Here is a 22,966-nt window from a genome sequence, read left to right on the forward strand (position 1 = left end):
CGGATAAAACCGAAGTGGTCCTTGGCGCTAATGCAGTGGTCTCGCTGATAATCTCGACAAAATAAAACTGGCGCTGGAGAAGAGGAAGTCGGTGATTTATCCTGCAGTGGGTGCCCGTAAAGGGTTTTACTTTCCAAATGAAGATAAGAGTCTCCCCATTGAACAAGTCCACGCTCAATTTCAAGCAATACTCAACCATGAAAATTAAGAATGGCTGACCATTCGTATTGTTGTGCGAAATACATTAAGGAGACGAGATGTTTTTCTCTCTCCGTGCGCTCTAAAGGACTAATATCTTTACATAACAAAATTTGAGCGTATCCAGCCACGAACTCTGCCAATGTTAACTCCTCGTATTTGACCTTGCGCTGCGATCGTGTGAGACAAAGAAAACTATGAGGCCATCTTTGAGGGAACAAAACCTCGCTGGTAGCTTTCGCCTCCTGGCCTGATTTTTAACTTACCAGGACGCGAGAGAGGTGCACCGGTAGCTGCTGATTGCTGAATAGGGTCGCTCTCATTCTCAGACTCACTATCATCAGAACCAACGACGCCAGGTTGATCTACTCGTCGATCCACCGCCTGGGCCAAATCGGTCATGGCACGCAGTTCTGGCAAGGTAACAAGGGGCCGCTGCTTGTTGTGGTTGTGAAGCCGGAGGACACACTAACACACTCAACTCATTAGTCTCCTGTCGAAGGGATTTCAATTTGGTGGATAAGAGCTACACCGATTCCATTAAAGATTGCAAGACGTCAGGTTGTGGAGAACCGGTGGCACCAACCTCGTCGGTATGCTCTAGCTCATCAACTGCCTCGAGATCCTGTTCCGTAGCGTTATGAACGGGACCTGTACAGTGCTTGCCAGGACGACCAAAATCATGAGCGGACTTTAACGCTTTACAACCTGGGCATCTGCTTGGACGACCCATTGGAGTGAAACGAAAGAAGAAAGAAGAAACGAAACAGTACGATACACTGGTATACGCTCGAAGTGAAAACTGACTTGAAATGAAACACGACACTCCTATCACCTGATACTAAAGGGTGTGTGTTGCGCAATTAATCCCTTTGAACACGTGCTTGTCCAAAGGGGGTAAATTGTGTCTTCCAGTCTCACATAACCATCCTTTCCAGATATGTTACAAAGTAGCTCATATTTCCAGAGGAGCTGGTTGCAATAATGCCTCCCTGCAGACCATGAGTATGGCTTTCAAACAGACAAATAGTTGTTTGTTTGAAACATAGCACCATTGACTTGTCTGGTGGCACAATTAATACAGCTGCAAATGATGGGTGCTGATGATGGTGTCGTCTAAGGTGGTCTTCTAGGTCTTGAACAGAAAATAAACCCTGGTCTGAAATGATTTCAAGTTTCTGGAGATTTTCATCCATGCTGAAGGACTTGTCTGACCTCCAAATTTGGTTGCAGAACTGGCAGTTTAAAAGAATTGTATAACTGATTTCCTGTCATCATGACATTAGTTTAAACTGGTATGTGGCAAGGTTTAGGTTTTGCAACTGTTTAGGAATTTGAAGAGTTCCTTCCAGAAAATTGAGTTCAGTAAGTGCCGCAATTACGGTGCAGACATTACTGCCACTCACTACTCCACCTATGGATGACTGACAAATGTATGAGGGCAGTAGCCACTCAGTTACATCAAGATGTTGTGTACTCGTGACAGTTATGCGAAGAGTAGTCTGAGAATCTGGTCTCAGTGTTAGAGCTGTTTGGTTGTTGCAAGTGCCCTGACTACTCCCAGGCTGGTTTGCTGTGCGCCATGAACATGGACAATTTGAGGACCTGATGTCAGCACTGACTGTTTCACAGAAATTACATTTTACCCATGCATTGATGTTCCTCTTGTGCCCACGAACAGGATTTTTACATTTTCTGCAGTGAGGAGGTGCCTTGTTGGGTGAAGGTGCACTTTCATTGTGAATTTGACGTTGGCTCAGCTGGTTGGAAGAAGTGAGTGGTTGGACAGCTGGATTAAGATTAGCAAGTTCATTGTTTAGCTGTCTGATGACCCTATCAAACTCCTCCCTCTCCATTTCTCCTAAGCTTGAGATTTCAGAAGAATCTTCTTCTTGTGCTGTTGATGTTTCATCATCGTGACCAATTTGGGCTACAGGTGCATGCATGGTGGATGCAGGATGTAGAATGTTTTTTTCGCTATCTCACCTAGTTCTGTTACTTTTTGTGTCAGAAAATCCTTACACAGTGGTCATGAAGTTGTTCCATTGAGGTATTCATCGTGGAAAGAGTGAAAGCAACCATGCAAGAGTGTGCAGTTCTCATCCTGGCTGGAAATGTTACATTGAAGTAAATCACCTTGTTTTGTTTGATCTGGTTTGACGTCACTGTGATATCCAAGAGGTAAGACAGTAGTTTTCATGCTGTTGTTGGAGGACATTGTTGGCAGTGTAACATGAGTTGGAACACTTGTGTTAACATCTGTTTTTTTGAAGAGAGGAAACTTTCCCCCTGGACCCTGAGAGATTTTTCTTAACATGGAGGACAGTACTTCAGCACATCCTACTTTTAAAAAGCGAAGTTGGTTGTGTGAGAATGAAAACTGTTTAGGTGTGGTGAAAAATGATCTGTTGTGGGACTGTTTATCTTTCGACTGGAAAATAGGCTTTGCCTTCTTCCTAAGTTCATCAGCAGTGTCAGAACCTTTTGTCTGCGAACGGAGTATTCCATGGGTGTTTTCCAGAGGATATTCATCGAATATAGTAATGCAATTCTTCAGAAGGTTTTACAGTTGTGGAGCATGTTTTCCCCAGTGAGAACACTTATTGATCCAAACAAGTGGTGCTTTGTTATAGTGGCGGCGTTGGAGGCAGGTGAACATGATCCAAATTCTGATCATTGCACTGAAGTACTCAGAGAAATTGGGTTTATCTGCCAGTTTGCTCCTTGGGAAAATGGTTTCATATACTGTTTTAAAAAAAAAAAGGATGATAGGAATTAACTATATGTTCTCTGCTGTTTAAGGAGATATGACGTGGCCCAATAGTTGGCACTATAGACAGAATAGATGGCTGTGAAGTGTTCTGTGGCAGGTTGTCGTTCAAGAGATTGTCAGTAGCACCAGATGTCAATGGAAATGAATATGAAGAGTGATCAGTCAAAATATTGTCATGTCCCTGAAGAGTGCCAGGAAATCCAGGATGATAACCAATAAACTTCTTAAGTGATTCGTAGATGATTTGTCGACAGTAAAATTGGCAAGGCCAATCCCCTGGCTGAAAAACAATAGATGTCTTCATATAGAAAGCCAAACCAGTGCTCATTACTACATCATATGCAGTATCAAAGTCCCCCTTTGACTTCAGTCTCAGCTTTATAAAATCTAACAGGTGTAAATCGTCCATTTTCCGCATTGTTCGCACATTGTCACTGTCGCAGTATTGGTGAATGTTGATTCTGTGTCTCTCAAGTTCAGGATTAAAAAATGCTTCTTTAAGCCAGTCAGGCACCGACATGCTTCCCCTCTCTGCCGACAGCGCCGACATGCTTCCCCTCTCTGCCAACAGCGCCGACATGCCTCCCCTCTCTGCCGACAGCGCCGACATGCTTCCCCTCTCTGCCGACAGCACCGACATGCTTCCCCTCTCTGCCGACAGCGCCGACATGCTTCCCCTCTCTGCCGAAAGCGCTGACATGCTTCCCCTCTCTGCCGACAGCACCAACATGCTTCCCCTCTCTGTCAACAGCGCCGACATCCTTCCCCTCTCTGCCGACAGCACCGACATGCTTCCCCTCTCTGTCGACAGCACCGACATGCTTCCCCTCTCTGCCGTAAGCGCTGACATGCTTCCCCTCTCTGCCGACAGCACCAACATGCTTCCCCTCTCTGTCAACAGCACCGACATGCTTCCCCTCTCTACCGACAGCGCCGACATGCTTCCCCTCTCTGCTGACAGCGCCGACATGCTTCCCCTCTCTGCCGACAGCACTGACATGCTTCCTCTCTCTGCTGACAGCACTGACATGCTTCCCCTCTCTGTCGACGACGCTCACATGGTTCCCACCTCTTCCGATGTGCTTCCACTCCCTGCCAAAAGGCTTCCACTCTTTCTTCCACATTCATCTCCTGCATCCTCCTCTGGATATTTATTAACAAGGCAGACATATAATTTGACTTGTCCACAGAGATTTTTCATTTTCCTCAAGTCCCACTTGAAGCCGTCGGCCACAAGCGGTGTGGTCACTCTCTTATGTAATACTTTGACAAATTCAATGTCATTTGGACCTATTTCCGGTAGCTGGGTCTTTACCGCTCCCACAATTTTACTACGGACCAGTTGTTCGTCGTTGGTTGAAAGAAAATCGACTTCAGCATAGCATATGCCTCTTTTGAAATAACATTCCTATAACGCGAAGCCCCCGCCAATGGAGGTCTTTTGGGATATGCACCATGTGACGTCGCAGCACTTCGGAATGATGTGGAAACATTCCGTGTGAATGTAGAGCTGTTGCTCTGCAGAATATCCCTTGCGCGGTTTACCACCTGGCCAACCTGCGAGTTTAGCCGCCTATTGTTTTCTGTGGCAGCTGCGAATGATAAAAACTTGAATTAGATCCTGTTATGTACTCTGGGTAAGCTTGTCGTCGGATCTTAAGCTCGGTAATATAAACATAAGATTCCAGTCTTAAATTACCTTCCATCCATGGTGTTTCCCTTGCATCGGCAGAAGGACTACTACTACTACTCGGCTGCAAATACCCTTCAAGGGCTTGTCTTACCTCAGAGCGAATTACGGAGCGGTTCGATTGGATTGTTGTTTTTATTTGAACGTTCGATTATCGAATGATCGGTAATTGAACTCCGACGAACGTTCGATTAACGAACTCCTGTTCGATAGGCGCCTGGTCTGTGGAAATTCAGTCTTAAGGTCAAATCACTGCTAGCTTTCCCCTTCCTGGCTTACCACAAACATGTCGAAAATGTCAAGATTGCATCGGATTGGTTCGATTTTGTTCGATTGGATCGAAAATCGAACTCACAGCAAAATAGACGTTCGATTTTGCTCGATTGCCGAACCCCATCGAACACCAATCGTATGATTGACTTCGATTGGATTTTTGTTCGATTAAGTACCTTGAGGCCGTTCCGAATTGATTCAGACGCCGTACTACACATGAACTTAACTCGTTGAATTCGATTCGGCTCGGCTGAAGTACAGCGTCTGAACCGGGCCTAAGTTTACTTAAACGAAATACACAAGGAACAAAAGCAGTAAGTGGATTGCGTGAGTGGATTGCCAAGGTTTTTAAAAATACAACACTTTAATGTGAGTTACTTAAGTTGCACCATTCTTGTTCTTCGATCAAATCACTGAATTTCGTAAAGGTTTAATACAAGCACTTAAACAGTACTCGCTACTTAATATACAATACTTAAAATTAGAAACAGTTCAGTTCAGATTGCAGGAGCTACTAAGTCCTCTGTGCCGGGTTTGCAAAATGGTCTAATCTCTCTGTAGAGATAGTTCTTTCGCTCTTCAGTGAGACCATCAGGTCTGATTGTGGGCGGAAGATGCGTTGGAGGAAGAATTGTTTCATTCTTCAGCAACATAAACTGTTGTTCCGGGCTGGTAGCAAATTCTTTACAGAAGACCATTCCTGGCCTGTCCTTTGTAAATCGAAAGTGATGATATTTCTTTATATTCGGGATCTTCTTAAAATAGGGTCCCAGGAAGGACGCCCAGTCGTACACAGGAACGAGTATTCTTCCGTCGTGTGTTCCCACGAGTTGTACCTTGTTGATGCCAACGCTGCTAGACTTTTCAACCATACGCGCGAGTTCATACATGGACGAGACGTAGGTAACTTTGTAGGCTTTCTTGAGAATACCAAAGCAGCGGTCTGGGCCAAATTTCGTGTGGCCAGTAATAAGAAGTGAATAAAGGATAGTGTCGTGGAGGTGCATCAAAATTCTCCAAGCCAAGTACCACAGCCAACAAGCCAAGTTTTTATTCTGTCCGGCGCAGTTGTCGGCGTTAAGGTGTACGTCCGTCTCCCCAAGTCCGTGGTGCTCAAAATAAAAATGAACATAACTAATCGTCGCATTTTCTCCTTTCCCAGCTGATGAAGCTTCATCAATCAGGAAATTGACCTGTTGCGGGATTGCTTCACACATGATTCCAAAAATACCGCATTTCCGAGGAGTTTTAAAGTAAATGGGGCCCGGTTGCATGGGGTTGCTTGGATAATGCACTTGCTGTGCATAGTCAAACGAGTAATGCATTGTTGTCTTTAGGGAACAGGCATTTCCATTTGCGTGGTTTAAGGCTGCAAAACCGCCCAGTGCCTCCAGTGTTTCTTTAGAGTTCGTACAAGAGTTCTTGTATAATTCCCTTTCCGCTTGTGCACAGTTTATGTGATCCTGGTGGGCCCTGATGCATTCTGCTTTCTCATCCTCTGAAAGATTGGCAGCTCGTTGAAGTTTATTAGTGTTTTGCTGACAAGTCATGCACAAGTCAGTCATTGGTTTTGAAACCACAACATTAGGGTAAAAATTTCCCCATACTTCAAGGAATTTAGAGTAGCTAACAGCCCGCCTGTTGCTTGCCTGACAAGCGGACTCGTACAGACGCCAAGCACCCTTCTTGGTCTCACTTGATGGCAGAACTTTAACATCATCATTCTTGAACCCTGGAATCCTTCCGGGAAGGACAATCGCGTTTTCTTCGATGTAGTTTAAAAGAAAGGAATTCACTTCTTCAATTGTTGACTGCGGAAGCGTATTTTCCGGTAGTCGTCTTTTGTTCCCATGTTGCCGTGGTGAAATGCCATGTTCCTCGTAGTGCTCTTTAAGTCGACGAAATCGCGAATAGCTTACGCCGTAAAAGCACAAAAACATTTCTTTGCAAATTGGTTTCGACTGGAAATAAAATGAGCAGCGAGGACTCCTTTTGCAACCAATAGACTCAGTTCGGGTGAATGCCTGGATGCTAGTTAAAATCACCAAGTCGAGCTCAGTACTCGACAGTTCGAGGCAGTTGTTCAAATTAAACAAAACTGTTTCTTCGGTAAACTGTAGGGAACAAGGGCCGTTCTTTGGACCAAGAGTGCAGCCGCAACCACCACGTAGAAATCTTTTCACTTTCTCTGATACTTCGTCGCAATCTTCTCTTTCGTTTTCAAACTCAGCCATGGCGTTGTTGTTTTAGTTTTAATCGTTTTGTTTTAGTTTTGATCGTTTTGAATTTCGCAATGTTTTGTTGCCATGGAAACGTGCCCTTTGACAAAAGGACTGGGACTAAGTCTTTGTTTGCGTTTTGACGGCTTTTTATGATCATTCTGCTTAGTCCGCTCAAAAGTTTAACTCAAAGGTGATAAGGTGGTCTGCAAAACCTGGGTTTATTTCGTAATTGAATAAGAACAATCGAATCATTTTTAAGGTGTCGAAACACCGAGCGGTCTTGCACACGACCTCTTTAATGCCCACGATCGCTCGAATACTAAGCGATCGTGGTTTGCAGTCTAGCCTGAGTCTAGCCTGATGCGCGCGATGGGATATAATCATACTTAAGACAGTACTCTTAAGCTAAAGCATTACTTTATGCTTCGTCTCTGTCCTCAACCTGTTCCTGACAGGATTTTATCAGTCTTGGCTCGCGTAGGAAATTTTTTTTACGTGCTGAACTTTTAGTACAGCAACCGTTATTGCTATTAAAGTTGACTCTAAAGTGTTCTTAACAAGATACACGAGGAACGAAAGCGGTAAGTGTTTGCGTGTCGTCCGGTTTATACGAGCAATAATTGCCTTTCATAAACATTATTGCTGGAACCAGTTTTCCTAAACTAAGAGCAGTCCGTCTCGTCATTCGTCAAGCGTAAGGCTTAAACATTAGCGTGAAAAAAATGGCCGCGGGAAATCTGGACACCAGATTTCGCGCGGCCATTATATTTTTTTGTCTCGCGGTTTTAGCCCACACGACGAACTAAGCGGCGAAAGAGGGACCCTTTGTAGTCTAGTTTTTCCTTCTGCTGTTACTGTATGAAAGACGATGTATGAGGTAAAGCATTAGAATACAAAAATATGTCTGTGGGTGTTTGCGTTCGAGAAATGAAGCTAACGAATGGTGCTCATAGCGGGAACAGTCACAGGTAACGTACTGGTAACGTGCATAGCTGTAAACGGCTACAGAGCCAGGTTAAACGCCTTAAGACAGTGTTGCTCTTGGCTAACGGCTAACGGAGTTCAAACTTCAGCTAACGGATGCTAACGCCTAAGCTAGTTGTTCTAACGGATGCAAATTTTTGCTAACGGATACATGAACTGTTCTAACGGTTCCAGACTAACGACTAACGCTTTTACTCGCAGTACTAACGGTTTTCCTTAAATGTTTAACGGGTTACTAACGGTTAACTAACGGATGACTAACGGACGACTAATGCTTTCGGCCGTTTAACGGATAAGCGTTAGTGTACGTTTTCCCGTGTGTGGTCACATTTACTATTAGTCTATATTTATTGCCAGGGCCTCTAATGATATCAGTTCTTACTTTTGCAAAAACTGAATGAGAAAACCTGTTGTAAAAAAGGCATCTAACTGGCTGAAGACTGACCAATCGTTGATTTGAAATGAGCCATAATTTTAACAAAAAGCACTGAATTAAGACAATTTTAGTCGGAAATTACTACAAACTGGTAAGTCGTTGCAACTAGTGTCTTTATAAAAAAAGGATTCTCCATCAAAAAGAGAAAATGTTCCTGTAAGGAAATGACAATGTATGGAGAATGCAATTCGTGGTAAGGAAATGACAAAGCTGAGGTAAGAAAACGACACTTTTTTTTGTAAGGAAATGACATTGTTATTTCCTTACTGTAAGGAAATGACAATTTTTTTGTAAGTAAATGACAGTAAGGAAGTTACAGAGGAACATCTTCGTTATTATCATCATCATCACCATCATCATCATCATCATCATCATTATCATTATTATGCGCAGTAAAACTATCTGTATGCACTGTATCAGAAAGCAACACATGGTGCATAGCGTAACCTGTGAGCCGAGCGAAACTTAAAGTAGCTCGTGAATAGATCAATAAAATCTATATACATATATAAAAGTCATAGTCTAGATGTCTGAAAGTCTAAAACTCATACAAATAACCATTAATGGCTGGTCCATCAATCTTGGTATAATATAACATTATGATGTTACTACTTTGAAAGTTCTTACAATGTTCAGCGTCGCCGATAAAACCGTCCTCTGCATTCTCTCTAAGACTTGAGTAGTCTTTCGCCCAACCAGTGATCGCACACTAATCTCTGTCTCTTTTGACCAGTCGCCTAACACATCCATGATAACATTATACTGGTGCACCTCGTATCCTTTATATTGCTCCTTCAGTTCCCACCTCAAGGGACCATACTTCATAGTTTTTTCCTCGCTCTTCTTCTCTCGATTACTAATCCATCGACAGCTCATCTCTATGGTCATGACTTTCTTGCTCTCATGATTCACAACCCTCGCATCGACCCGGTTGGCTCGCACCTCCTGATGATCTGCATACACAGGTACATCCCACCACGCTTCTACTTGTTCTGACTTGTACACCGGCTTTGGCATCACTGGCGAGTACCACGGTGGTACTTCCTCAAGAAGATCCTGGTCATGTAGGAGCCCATAGAACAGGACTTTTAAAGCCATGTTATGTCTGAGCAAATACTTGTTCTGAGCTAGTGCAGAACACCCGGCCGGAATGTGCGGGACACTTTCTTGGACATGACCACATAGCCTACACTTCACATCCCCGGGACAACTCGTGTGTGTCTTCTTACTAGAGTATAGTTTTGTGGGCAACAGTTGCTCGTACAGTTCAAATACACCGGCAGTAGTGTGCGAGGGGCATGATCTCCATTTATTCAGCCAACTGAAACACTCATTTTTGCACAGCTGTAAATCAGATCTCCTCTCAGTCAGCAACTTTCCCTGCCATTCTAGTCCACGTACTTCCTTCTCAAGCTTCTTCTCCACATATTCTTTCAATACTTCCTTGACACGGTACGATGGGATGATCCCCCCGTTGCTCATAGCACATACAGGTTCTGGGTGATTAAGGTGTAAGTTGACGCCCAGATCCTCCGCAAACTTTGCGGCATCTTTAACTAACGAACTATGACCCAGTGACTCAGATCTCTCCTCGAACTCCCTCACCATTTCCATAGCCGGATCTTTGTTTTCGTACAATCTAACCACTGCTTTGATCTTGGTCATTTTATACTCGTTTCTACCGCACGTAAGCTTTTCTCTTGGGAGGAACAACAGGGACGTAGAGCCACCAGGGTGTTTCCCGCCGTTCTCCACAATAATCTTACGTGCTTCCCTGTCTATGGTCTTCAAATCTGTAACCGGCCAGTGCTGAGTCCACATCAGGTAACCTAACACAGGCAGGGCAAATTTATTAGATGCCACAACCCGGTACTCTCTTGCTGCAAACTCAAGTGCCATCTTCTCTTCCTGAACTAAGGTTTCAAGAACACCTAGAAACTTGTACGTTCTGCCTTCCTCAAGAGTTGGTAGCCTTTTTCCAGTTCTATCTTTTCCGAAACTCTCCTGGGAGTGGACCCCTCTCCTTATATGGACAACTGCACATTTCCTTGGGTTTCATCGAAGTCCGATATCTTCCATAGCAGCTTGTGTCGACTCCAAAACACGGTTCAACTTACTTTCGGATGAGGCAAATACCTTCAGATCATCAATATACAACAAATGAGTTACCCTAGCGCTGATTGGTTTCGATAGCTTGTATTCCTCGGAGGCGCTAATCTTCCAGGCAACAAGGTACAAACAGATCGTAAACAGCCTTGGGCAGAGCGCATCTTCCTCGGGTAAACCCTTCTTAAACACAATCGGCTCAGAGACTTCCTGCCCATGTGCCGTGTTAGCCACGATTCTCGTATTCCAGCTCTTACTCAACTTACAGATCACCTCACACAACCACTTTGGGAACCTTTGCAGCACCATCTCACCTAACCAATCATGATCTACCGAGTCGTATGCCTTCTTCACATCAACCCATGCTATACTCAAATTACGCCTTTTTCTCTGACAGTCCAATGTCACCACCCTATCAATCGATAGGTTATCTACCGTTCCACTACAGCCCTTCTTAGCACCCCTCTGTGACCCTTCCATCAAGCCATGCTCTTCGATATGCTGATCTGTAGGACCAAGCAGACACGAAGTAAACCACTTGTAAGAAGTATTCAGACAAGTGATTGGTCTTTGATTGTCACTGGTGAACTCTCCCAGTTTTGGTATTAGTGTTGTTCAGCGAACCAGGATGGATACTCATGATCGCTTCAAATGACTTTTTGTAAGATCTCTCTATTCCTTTTCCCTCTTTTCGTCAGTTTTCTGTTTTCTTTCAGGCGGTCAATTTCCGCGATTGAGATCTTTTTCCGAATGGATCCCGTCTTTTCCTCGTAAACTATTTGCCACTTTGATCTTTTACTCTTGTGGTCTGACGATCTGTTTGACCCTTGTTTTTTCCACCCCTTGTACTAAATGGATTGTCCATTGGGGATACTTTGCATTGCTTCATTAACTCCATTATCACCTTGCTAATATCTTCAAGGTCACCACTTGTTGGCTTTCCTTTTGTTCGTGTGTCAATAGTACGGTTTCTAAAATCGCCTTTACACGGATGGATCTGAGTGTAAAAATAGGCCGATGATTCTAAAAGCTCGCGTGCATCTGAACTGAGGGTGTTAGGCTGTTCATCCGGAACAGGTCCACGTTCTTCCATATGCAAATTCTGGTCTTCTGTATTTGCATTTTGAAAACACTCGACAGATTCTTCGTTCCTTCCGCGCTCCCTTGTTCCAATACTTTCGCTTATTATTATTATTATTATTATTATTATTATTATTATTATTATTATTCATTTATTTATAATTGTACCCCCAACGTGTAAACATTCATTTTAGGTGGTTGTCCAGTCATCCATCAAATGCCTTGCCCAAGCTACACACAAATAAAATGATTATTATTGAAAAAAGACGTTTCGAATATAGTGAGGCCCTCTTATGGAGCAATCTACCCCAAGAACTGAGATGCCGGCCGGCTCTTTTGGGAAATTCAAACTAAGGATTAACCAAACCTGTGACATATCGGACTCTAACACGACAACCATGTAAATCATGTTTTAACCTTTTTATATAACCGTTATTATTATTTTTAAATTTGTGTAAGCATGCATGCAATGTTGTATATGCGCGTATGTATGTATGTAGCTAGGTAAGTGGCCTCTCTTTTTATATTTTAGATTATTTTCTGTTCTACGTTGAAAACTCTGAAGCAGAAATTTGGAAATTTCGTGCCCTCCTCCGCGCACCTAAGATTTGTCCAATTTGCAATTGGTGGCTCAACATCTTCTTATTTAAACTGAATTAATCTGCTTACAAAAATACGACGTTGGCTAAGAAGACTCACTACTCCCCACTTTTTCACATCTCCTCTCCTCCTCCCTCTGCGAAAATATTATTATATCACTAAGTTAGGCATTACTGAAGTGGATTCATACCAGCAGCAATGTGTTCTAGGATGGCAGGGTTTCTCTGGGAAGTTACGCCTCGGAGGTTCCAACACTGCATTGTATGGGATTGTATGGGGAATAAAAAAGCCTCCATTGCCATAGCAGTCCCCACCTTTAACGTGAGAGTAAAATTAAAACCAGTTTCATTTGAATATAATCCCTGTAGACACAGATGAAAAATTACGTTTGGCTCTATATTGTTGGGCTAGATTTTTTCCTGCACACTAAACACTCCCAATACCAGCAACAGAAGACATGGTAAGTTTAGCATCCATTGTAAGGGCATTGTAAAAGATAAAAGCCATTGAAATTTTATTCTGAACGAGAGATTTAGCGGAAAGCTCACAGTCTTTGAGGTAAACGGTTGTTAATGTTTGGGCTGCACTGTAGATTCAAACTACCTCTTTCAGCCCCAAATTGCAGTAAAACACTGGTGATCTAAAGGCTGATTCAACCCACTGCAGAGCCATTTGAGTCACATGCTGGGAGAAAACGGTGCTAGCAAAGATCATTTCAGCCCACTTTGGGACTCATTTTAACCCTCAGGCGTCCTTAAGCCCTTAACTGAGATGAAATCATTTTGGCCCTATTTCAGAAGAGCCAAATCAGCCCTAAAATTAAATAGCTAAGGAAAGTATTCCTGAATAAGGCGCCTTTGTTGGTGAATAAATTTGCCATCCAACGAATGTTGCTATTTATCCAAAACTTGCGGCCAGAATTTTAAAAAAATGTAGGCCTTTATAAAGTTGGAACATGCCGAAATCCACGCCAAAAATAAGGAATCCTTCTTGACCCAAACTAATCAGGCGCACCTAACGGTTTATTTCGGTGGATGTCTGTTCGAAAGGCCTTAACCACCTCACAACATTTTTCAAAACTACGTCAAGTTACATGGTTATCTGTTCAATTGTCCACAAGATTCGGTAAACAGAAAAACAATTAAAGTGTATTTTTTTTATCTATTGAGTAATTCATAACTCAAGTGTCTACAGCTATCTCTCTAAACTGTTTACGGTTTTTTGTGGGAGTGAAGAATTGTCCTACATTTTATTACTGCTTGTTTTAAGAAGTAGAGAAAAAATTATCTGTCATAGTACTTATTTATGTAGAATTAACGTTTATAATGAAGCTGGTGACTTTCTCCAGAGGCGTGAAGGGCTTATATAATCATTGAAGACACTTTTTGAGTGTGAAATGCCATGTAAATTCAGCGCTGGGTTGACTCTGGTTTCAAAAGGTTACTTGAAGATGTTGAGCGGCCGGGAGCACAGAAAAATAGAGCGTCTCTCCTTACACTTGAAACTCAATTGAAACTGAATTGTTTACGCTCATGCAATGTTTTGGCGTAAAACTGGGTGAGTGAAACTGTTTCCTAAGTGCGTCGATATCAATGCGTTTGAATTTTCTTTGCCCTGCGCTAAGCCCGGGGTCAGGTATCGAGATTTAATAGTGCATTTGAAGTCAGATAAAACGGGATCACTTCCATTTTGCGATCTTTGCCAGACCTGCAAGACTTCACAGCTCTTTCAAAGTGTGCTAAGAATTCCAACACAGAAACAGAAAATTCGAGTATGTTCGAAATTGTTGTTGAAAATGCTTTTCCATTGTTGAGCGCCCACAGCCCTTCCGATTAATCTTGTATTCCATTTTCAACTTGTCGGGTATGGTAAAATTAAGAATTTCTAAAGTGCATTCAACAGGTGGAAGATAATGGATACTATCAGAGCCACCCAAGGAGACTGAGTGAGAAACCACCGAATCACAACTACAATGAAATATTTTTTAACTCACTAACAACAAAATTACAACGAGTTCTTGTGAAAGGAGCGGATAAATCCCTTATTTTGATAGCGGCTGACTAATAATAAATAATTCTTCTTCTTCTCCAGTACGTTAGGAGAATAAAGGTATTAAAAGGGGCCAAAATTAGAAAGACTTATACTTAGCCCTAAAGATGGAAAAAAAACAAGGATCATATATTATTGGTTTTCAAGGGAGAGATTATATAATATACTTAATAGAACATAAAGACACATACATAGACACGGAACAAAACTATTAGTGAGGGCAACAGAGCAAAATAATTATATAAAGTCAAACATAATATTGGGAAAAGTAGAATTTCAAAAGAGCTTTCTTAAATAATTTCTTGTAAGGTTTAGCTCGAATATTTGGAGGAATGTCATTCCAGAAATACCTTCCAATAATAGAAGGACAAAATTTACGGATATTAATTCGGAATGAAGGAATCTGTAACAGTCCTGAAGAGGCGCTACGAGTAGCATAATAATAGCGGCTGACTAATGATTAAAGGGTGTTGTTGAGTGGAACTTTCTTTTCCTCTGATGAAAATAAGAATCTGTCACCGTAGAAAACGATTGTGTATATCTTCGAAGTGGATAAGGTGCAGAAGGAGCGCAATGGAATTCAAGCGAGAGAGATCATCCATTTTCCTTTGTTTTTTAAAGCCGACCTGTCTATTCTCTAATGAATTAATTAAGAAAGACTTGTGTTCTTGAAAGAAGTTTTTGAGCAGAACTTTCTTGTTTCTTTTACTCTAGTGAAAATAAACATCTGTCATGGCATAAAAGTATTCTGTGAATCTTGAAATAACACACACGAAAAAAAGTTCCTATATTCTATGAACTATCATTATCCTCGGTTTTCAGATAAAAAGGGCCAGACTGATATATGAAAAGCATTTTAGGTGGTAAAATAAAAAAATAAAATCAGTGTTGAAAGTTTTATATTGTTGAGCACTCGCTTGGCTTATAAGTACCAAGACTCTGAACTGCACTTTCAGGTTTTTCTTTACTCGACTTGGTAAACTGCTTGTTACAACTGAGAACTGGCAACTAACACTAACTACAAGCTCGAATGTTCGCAATTAAATACTCTAATTTGTAGACATGTTTGGGTTAACTGACCGTGGGAACTAACAGAATCCTGTTTACTACTCAACTAAGAAAATTCAAATAAAATATACACGACCACACATACAAATACCAGGTATCAAATGAAAATCTTGGAAAGAACGACAGTTTAAAGAGAACACACTAAGTACTGGAATTTAACGGTGGTCCAAGCCAAAGTTAGCAAGAATTGCCAAGCGCGACTATTTCGAGAGCTATCCGGTTAAAATGCTAAAATAATCAATCAACTAGAAGACAACACGTAAAAACTACTAAACATTTGCGAAGGACAACCTATATCTTGAACCATAAGATTAACATGACGGTCACAAGTTCTCAAGCCATGCAGCTAAAATAACTGATCTCTCTAAATTACTAAATAATGAAATTCCACTTCATTACAGTATGCATCTCCAGCCATTTCAGAAGACTTAAGTTTAAACGTTTTCCGGGAAGCATGCCCTCGGACCCCCTAGTAGATTAACCCTGACGGCGTTCGCTTTAGGTCTCCACTCAAAAACCCGCCCCGAGGGCCCTGCTCTATAAAGTGGGTACTCTTAAGGATTCCAAGCTTCAAGCCGCGGTTTAACAAGGCCGACATAAGCTGTCTCCTTGGTATTCCTATCGTAGGCAAAATGCTGCTTTTTATTTGAAGCAGGAAGATCAAATTGCTACTAGAAATTAAATATCTGAAATATATGACTGATGTATTGGACTCTTAATTTACAACTTTTTACTGTTTTTACAAGAACTACACACAGGAACCTGCAAAATCCTTTTAAGCTCACACGAGGGGTAAATACGTTTTCTGGAAGGATGAAATGATTGAAATATACATATCGGTTTGTCCTTTAGTTGTTATGTTATCGTACCAAGATAAAAACAGCGTGAAACAGCGTATGGTATTTTCTGTCCAAATTGAAGGTCTATTATCTCTGAAAAATACGTGGTTAATCCCAGTTTTCATTTCTACCAGATTTCAACAGCGCTCACTAAGATGGAACTTTTTACTGTTTTTACAAGAACTACACACAGAAATCTGCAAAATCCTTTTAAGCACACACGAGGGGTAAATACGTTTTCTGGAATGGTGAAATGATGGAAATACACATATCGGTATGTCCTTTAGTTGTTATATCATCGTACCAACATTGCAGCAAATCTACAAAAAATCTACCTTTTTAAAGCAATCACACTGGATAAATACAATTTTCTCTGTTAAATGGCTTTTTCTTTTCACTAAAGTTGAAGCACGCAAAAATGGTTAAATATTTTGATTAAATAATAATTTTGAGTTTCAGAGGAAACATCTCTTCTTCAGTATTTTACTCCTTTTACTTTTCACCAAAACTATCTAAAAACTATCAATTCAAAGTTTCTTTTTTCTAAAACGGGGAAAAGTTATAAATACGAAAAACGACAGCAATGTATTCCTCTTTGTGTGCCTTTTTGTCGGTGCTACTCCTATCGCCATGCTCATCATGCAGTTTTTCTTGAAGGCAGTCATCTGTCACAAATAGAATTACAATTTTTAGTAAGATAATTTAATGTATAAGATTTTATAGATTCTTATGACTCGAAATAGCCGTAGGTATCCGTCCTTTTGAAATATTGGGTTTGTTGTTTTTTGCTTCAAGCGCCCTTGGTATATGTTCTAAGTGTGTTCAACGACAAGAGCCACTGTCGATTTCTGTTTGTTTTATATTTGTAGCGATGCGTGCTTTGATCCAGAAATGTTGTTAGAATGTTTCGTTTCCTGTTAGAGAACACGCAAAAATCTAAGGAATCAGTCATTGAAAACTGATAACATCAGCCAGATACTTAAAATGAAGAGCTCACGGGGAGTCTCGTAAGTAGTGAAATGAAATTGACAGGAAATTAAAATTAGTGTCTTCTCCTTTAGCACTGGTATGTATCTTCCGTACAGGTTGAATGTTTAGGGAATATTTCTTTTTGCGTTATACTCACGCGAGAAAATGAGACAACTTTGTTTCCTTCAATGGCCCATGATCCGTTGATAATGCTGTTTGAATCCCTCGATGACACGCTTTGCTGTTACGCCACAAGAAATCACGTGTTCCTCTCGCGTCACTATTCTTAAGTGTGACATCAGTACCTCCTCTGTTTCGCACAGCGCCTTTAGTGTCCATTTTCATCGCTTCAGGTTGTAACCCAGTGTCGTTGCAACTATCTTCTTGCACCTCCGTCAGCTTATCAACATCTCGTCCATTAGTTTTCAGAGTGATGTCAGTAGCTCCACTGTCTTTTACGGCATCGGCAACGGTAGTCATTTCCATTTGTCCTGTTTCCAGCTGTTTGTTGAGAACGTTTGTTTCCGACAATCCACTGATGTTCCCTGGCATATCGATTAGTGGAAGAATGAAGGCCAGGCAACAAGAAAAAGACCATTTTGGATTTTCACGCCATTCCTTGAGGTATCCATACAGATGTTGTGCATATTGAACTGAATACAAACAAAAGAAAAGCAGAACAGCTTTAACATGCCGGGAAAATCTTTGAGATCTTTATAACAAGAATCAAATAGGAATAACTTGTGGTAATATCTTTTGCTCGACCGTAAAAAAATAATAGTTATACTTTGCGTGGTTGCCCTCAGATATCTTACGCAACACTAGACAGCAAACTCCTCCCTTCGTCTGCTTAAAAATACCCAAGAATTTTTTTTGTCAGAAGGGAAGATGAAAGAATGCGCAGTGGAAAGGTAGAGAAGAATATCGGTCCCGTCTATATAATTTGAATTCTCGTTTTTTTTTTTTTTTCTGAGAAGTAATGAACTGATTTTATAGTATTAGTTTCATCTACCTGCCATGCGTTTTAATAGAGATATGGTAGTTTGTAACTATCTTCTGATGATTATTCGATGATTCGATCGGTGGGTCAGAAATAAACATTACAGAGTTAGTGGCAAAAGACGACATTAGTTTTTTTTACGTTTCCAATTCATGGTGAACTGTTCTTTACAAAGAACTGTTATACTCTGTGTACTATTTTTTACGAATAGAATGGTTGGCATTTATGCAGATAAACAAATGTGTATTACTTCTTCTCGCTTTTCTTTTTCTGTTTAAATAAGAAAAAAATTTTACTTTTTTGTTGAATTAATTGACTTTGGCTTATTTAAAGTTATTACTATCTGCCGTGAATCAGATTCCCCTCCCCCTCCCATATCCAGGGTTACTAGTTTTACTTATTGAATGGCATAAACGATGAAGGGTACACTGTCATACCAACAAGAAGTGCGATCACCACTGTGTTTGCACCAAGTACCAACACGTTGAATACAACTGCGTCCGTGTATGAATCAGTAGTAGGTGGTAAGTTCTCGGCTGGAATTCTGCTAACAGCTCCAATAACCAAGTTGAAAACAGTCACGGCAAGAGAGGTAGCCATCATTCTGTTTTCGAAAGCATCTTCTAAGGGATGTATCCAGCAGAAGACCGTCCCATACATCCCAGCAATGGCCAATGTCAAGCCAATGTAGGACCTTGTTTCTTGCCCTACAAGGAACACACCAGATGTGACAATAACTTTACGAGACATCTCGATCAATTCCCAATACCAAGAGCGAGGCTGGTAACTTTTAAACAGAAAACTCAAGCCCGTGATCAATTCTGGGTTCGATCCACTATTTTGATTCGCCTCGCTGTCTCCAGTCGCTGATATTTCTCTTCTTTTTCGCCAAAGGGTGATGAATGTGGCAGCAGGTAGGGTGATGATGTAGGCAATGGAGATGTACGCCACAACAACCAAGTGATTGTACCTTGAATCATGGCACCGTGTGCTGTAATCTGCCTTCAGGTACTCAAAACACGATTGACCTTCTTCTTTGTCATCCCGGCAAAGTTTCTTGCAGGAAAGTGGCAGTACAGTGGCTGTTTTGGAGCACGTACTGAGGTACGTCACATACAAGAAAAAAAACAAGTTCTTGTACACAAACTCTTTTGTTTGCGAGATTCTTTTGATTTTTTCCTCGTTCTTCACCTTTTTATCTCTTACGATAAGCAGCTTTCGCACTCCATATGCAATACCTGAGACGACAATAACAACACCATTTATTGCCATTATCGCAATCAAGTTGCCAAAAGCATCCATGCGTACTTCTGAAGAAAAGCAGTGAAGAGGAGCCATCTGAAGAATATTCAGCTGTAATACTTCTGAATACTTGCCAATGACTTGCAGGGAATCTGGCCATTGTATGTACGAAAACGCTTCCAACATGCCATAGGTAACCTGATAAAATCCAATTGCGATTTTTAGTTTGGCTAAAAAGACGTCTATTGGACTGCGCTCTTTAACCTTCTTTTCGCTTCTTTTGCTTACCAACACCGAAGCCACTATAATGAAAAAGAAGATGGCCGCAATGATTGACAACTGTATCGTTATCCATGTCTTAGAAGGGCATTGTTTACATGTTTGTAATTGCTTATAGTGGGTCTCACTACAAACATCACACAGCGGACCTTCGTAGCCCTTTTCACATTGGGAATCCAAGCCACCTTTGCAAGAATCTTCCATTCGGCACTTGTACTGAGTTGGTATCGAATACGGGAACTGCACTTTATCTTTTCCTAATGCTGGAACAGATTCCAGCAGATTCTTTATGAAATTTTTGTAATTGCGTTTGTGACTGGCGTTCCTCCAAGCCCACCAATAGCCAGATTTCAACACAGCGTAATCATCTTTGCATTGCAGCCCATGACCACATTTTTCACATTCCTTGAACATGTGTGTTCGATGGAATCCATCCAAACATTGGCAAGCGCGGTATCCAGCAAAGAAATCTGACTCTGTCCCTGTTACGATTAACGAAAAAGTTAAATATATTGTCAGAAATAAAGAAGACAAATCAATTCAAGCTTTCCAACACGGTGTAATAGGGGCAGCGATTTTATGAACACGTCATAAGAACCTTATATTTTTATTATTATCATAACCTTAACAGTCTCGGAGTTATGAAATGTGGAAGATGGTAGAATTCCTACATCCCGCCTCTCCCGGCCTCAGAAGACGAAATAAAATCCCAGTTTAGTTAGGCTTAATTTATTAAGGTAGTTTCTTTTAAACATAGAGAATACAGAAGTTGAAATACATACTGTACGTAAATAAATGGGAACAGACAGACGGGAAGAAGTGCAAACTGAGGGGCGGAACCACATGGACCAATGAATGACTAATCTGATAACCAGACTACTTGCCGCGAAGAAAAAACATTTTTGCAGAATAAAACATTTTACATTTCATTAAAGGTGGATTATATAATGAAAATTGACGGTAACCGACAGTTTTGTTACCTAAGGGGCAAGACTTGCAATCCGAAGTACGAGTCCCTGGTGCTTCTTCAAATGCAACAAAGGAGCCATTTGGGCATTTCTTACAGCTTGTACTCACTAAACCAATCTCATCAGAATAAAAGCCCCCTACAAATAAAGCAGACGGTTATGTATACTTTAGTACAAGACAGTATATGCCATGATTCATATTACTTAGCTGTAGATTCCCACGCTTTACTTCTTTTAAGAAAGAAGGGCTTTTATGTGGTCTGTTTTATTTTCCTTTCTTACATAAAAATTTATAGTTCGTCTTTGATCGAGTTTTCTCAACATAAATTGCAGAAATCCACCATTAATGCCTATGATAAGACAGAATTTATGAAAAAATTATATTAAGCTTGTAAACCTTATAACACCTTTAATAAGTAAGAAACTCAATCCAACATGTGTTTGTTTTTTAATTTGCTCCCAATGTGCGACAAATATTATTATTTTACTTTCACTTCTGTTCATTCAATTTCTTATCAAAATAGAAAGTTATAAATCATCCTTAATGACACACTATCAGCGTAAAGCCCTTTGTAACAAAAAGAAAAAAAGCTATAATTTTCTTTATTAAAGAACATGATTGATTGGTTGATTGTTTGTTTGTTTCATATTTATAATTACACAAGTGACTTTAATGACTTCCGTTTTACTGCAGAAGTGAAATGGTCCCAAGAGGTATAACATTGAAGAGATTATGGACTTTGTTTCTACAGTCTGTAATGCTAATCACGATTACCTTTCTCTCAAAGGCGTTATCCTAACTGGTTGGATAGAACATTACTAAAACTTCGTTACGCCTTGGGTAGAAGTAGAAGAAGAAGAAGAAGACACCTTTTCGAATGTTCAAACTGGAAAAGTCGCTGCGTCGTTTCTCGCTAAACTTGCGTGTCTTTTAGTATTTTTAAGCTTCGCAACAATCACAAAATTTCGAGGACTTTTATTTCTATCAATCTTAAACCAAAATTGCAATTGATTAGTTAATGCTGGTGACATACTGAATGTTTTTTCACTAAGATTGGCAGCTATCGTTTTAAGATGACGCTAGTTCCTTTCCATTTGAACTTGACAAAAATACCAGGGTCATCACAACGTTGTTGAAATCTATTTACCAGCTATCTCCTCTTCATATACACCATTGAAGATGAAGATCCCATCGTATCATGGGCTTAAGCTTGGTTAACACTTTGTGACAAGGACAATAAACAAAGTGAAAAATTGTGTTTGAACTAACTTGAGAAGCGCAGTGCTTCTGATTTTTTTTCTCGAATGCCTTCTACTCAATAATGAGAAAAATTGTGTTTAAACTAACTTGAGAAGCGCAGTGCTTTTGATTTTTTTTCTCGAATGCCTCATACTCTTATACCGATCCACACTTGTGACATGAGCATAAGCGCTCCTGATATAAGCAAATCACAAGGGGAAGAGAACAGAACAGTTTTTGTTGTTGTTGTTGTTGTTGTGTTTGTAATTATGCTCATGTTTGTGCATATTTTCAGTGGTTCACACACAATTCTACCTGATATTATGCTTGTGCTTATAGCACAAGTGGGAACCAGAATTTAATGAATATACAAAATACCTGGAGGACATGGCGAACATTCATCAGTTCCTTTCGAGGTAATATTGGAATATGTTCCCAAGGGACACGGCAGGAGGTAAGCAAACCTGGCATCGACAGATGATTGTCGGAATCCTGATGCCAACATAGCTAAAATAATGGCTCGAGAATAAGACGCAGTGGGACTGGCTACTTTTACAACGTCCTCGTTTGAATCGCCAGCATTTCTAAGAGAAAGCATTTTCACGGTTTACAGAATAAATTATTTTGATGTTGTCAGTAATAAAATGCAAATCTTGCTGGTTATTGACACATGCCTTTTTTTAAGATCGAGAAATCTAAAATTACAAATCTACCATTACCGCCATTTGTAATTCATGATGCAATTGCCCCGCAATATGACGTATGTTACCGTGAGCTCCCTCTCATAAGTACTTTTAGTTAATCTGACTTCTCTAACTCTGAGGGACGTAGCAATAAAAGCCCCTAGTGCACAAATAAAATTCACATTCACCTTAGGGGGCATTCATAACTTATTATTTCATTAATTCTAAACTGCGCTGCAAGCAGTCTGGCAAAGTCCCACACACGGT

At 40.8% G+C, this 22,966-nt stretch overlaps 2 protein-coding genes and 1 pseudogene across 2 annotated transcripts; all 3 read right to left on the reverse strand.

Annotated features, from left to right (window-relative positions):
* Positions 1-1,061: 1,061 nt before the first annotated feature.
* On the reverse strand, positions 1,062-11,162 carry LOC146481213 (uncharacterized; annotated as a pseudogene).
* Positions 5,290-8,466, reverse strand: LOC146481214 (uncharacterized). Its single transcript, XM_085108855.1, has one exon. It carries the CDS (start codon positions 7,166-7,168, stop codon positions 5,432-5,434), a length of 1,737 nt encoding a protein of 578 aa, XP_084964981.1. The 5' UTR covers positions 7,169-8,466; the 3' UTR covers positions 5,290-5,431.
* A 5,699-nt stretch (positions 11,163-16,861) lies between the features above and the next one.
* On the reverse strand, positions 16,862-22,470 carry LOC146481215 (uncharacterized). The gene is made up of 5 exons (XM_085109019.1): positions 22,395-22,470; positions 20,789-20,914; positions 18,725-20,290; positions 17,593-17,940; positions 16,862-16,983 (listed from the first exon to the last, which is right to left on the reverse strand). The coding sequence occupies exons 3-5, from the start codon at positions 20,220-20,222 to the stop codon at positions 16,862-16,864; spliced, it is 1,968 nt and encodes a 655-aa protein (XP_084965145.1). The 5' UTR covers positions 20,223-20,290; positions 20,789-20,914; positions 22,395-22,470.
* Between the last annotated feature and the right edge of the window lie 496 nt (positions 22,471-22,966).

This window comes from Pavona decussata, unplaced genomic scaffold, assembly GCF_977016875.1.
Source record: "Pavona decussata unplaced genomic scaffold, jaPavDecu1.1 SCAFFOLD_51, whole genome shotgun sequence".
NCBI lineage: Eukaryota > Metazoa > Cnidaria > Anthozoa > Scleractinia > Agariciidae > Pavona > Pavona decussata.

What these genes read in the sequence shown, in the direction of transcription:
- LOC146481214 (XM_085108855.1), bottom strand. Translation starts at nt 7,168, where the DNA reads ATGGCTGAGTTTGAAAACGAAAGAGAAGATTGCGACGAAGTATCAGAG.
- LOC146481215 (XM_085109019.1), bottom strand. Translation starts at nt 20,222, where the DNA reads ATGTTCAAGGAATGTGAAAAATGTGGTCATGGGCTGCAATGCAAAGAT. An exon ending in GGTGATCGCACTTCTTGTTG is followed by an intron (nt 17,941 to 18,724) that starts GTATGACAGTGT and finishes GTTTGTATTCAG; the next exon opens with TTCAATATGCACAACATCTG. An exon ending in CGCTGTGCGAAACAGAGGAG is followed by an intron (nt 16,984 to 17,592) that starts GTACTGATGTCA and finishes TATTTGTGACAG; the next exon opens with ATGACTGCCTTCAAGAAAAA.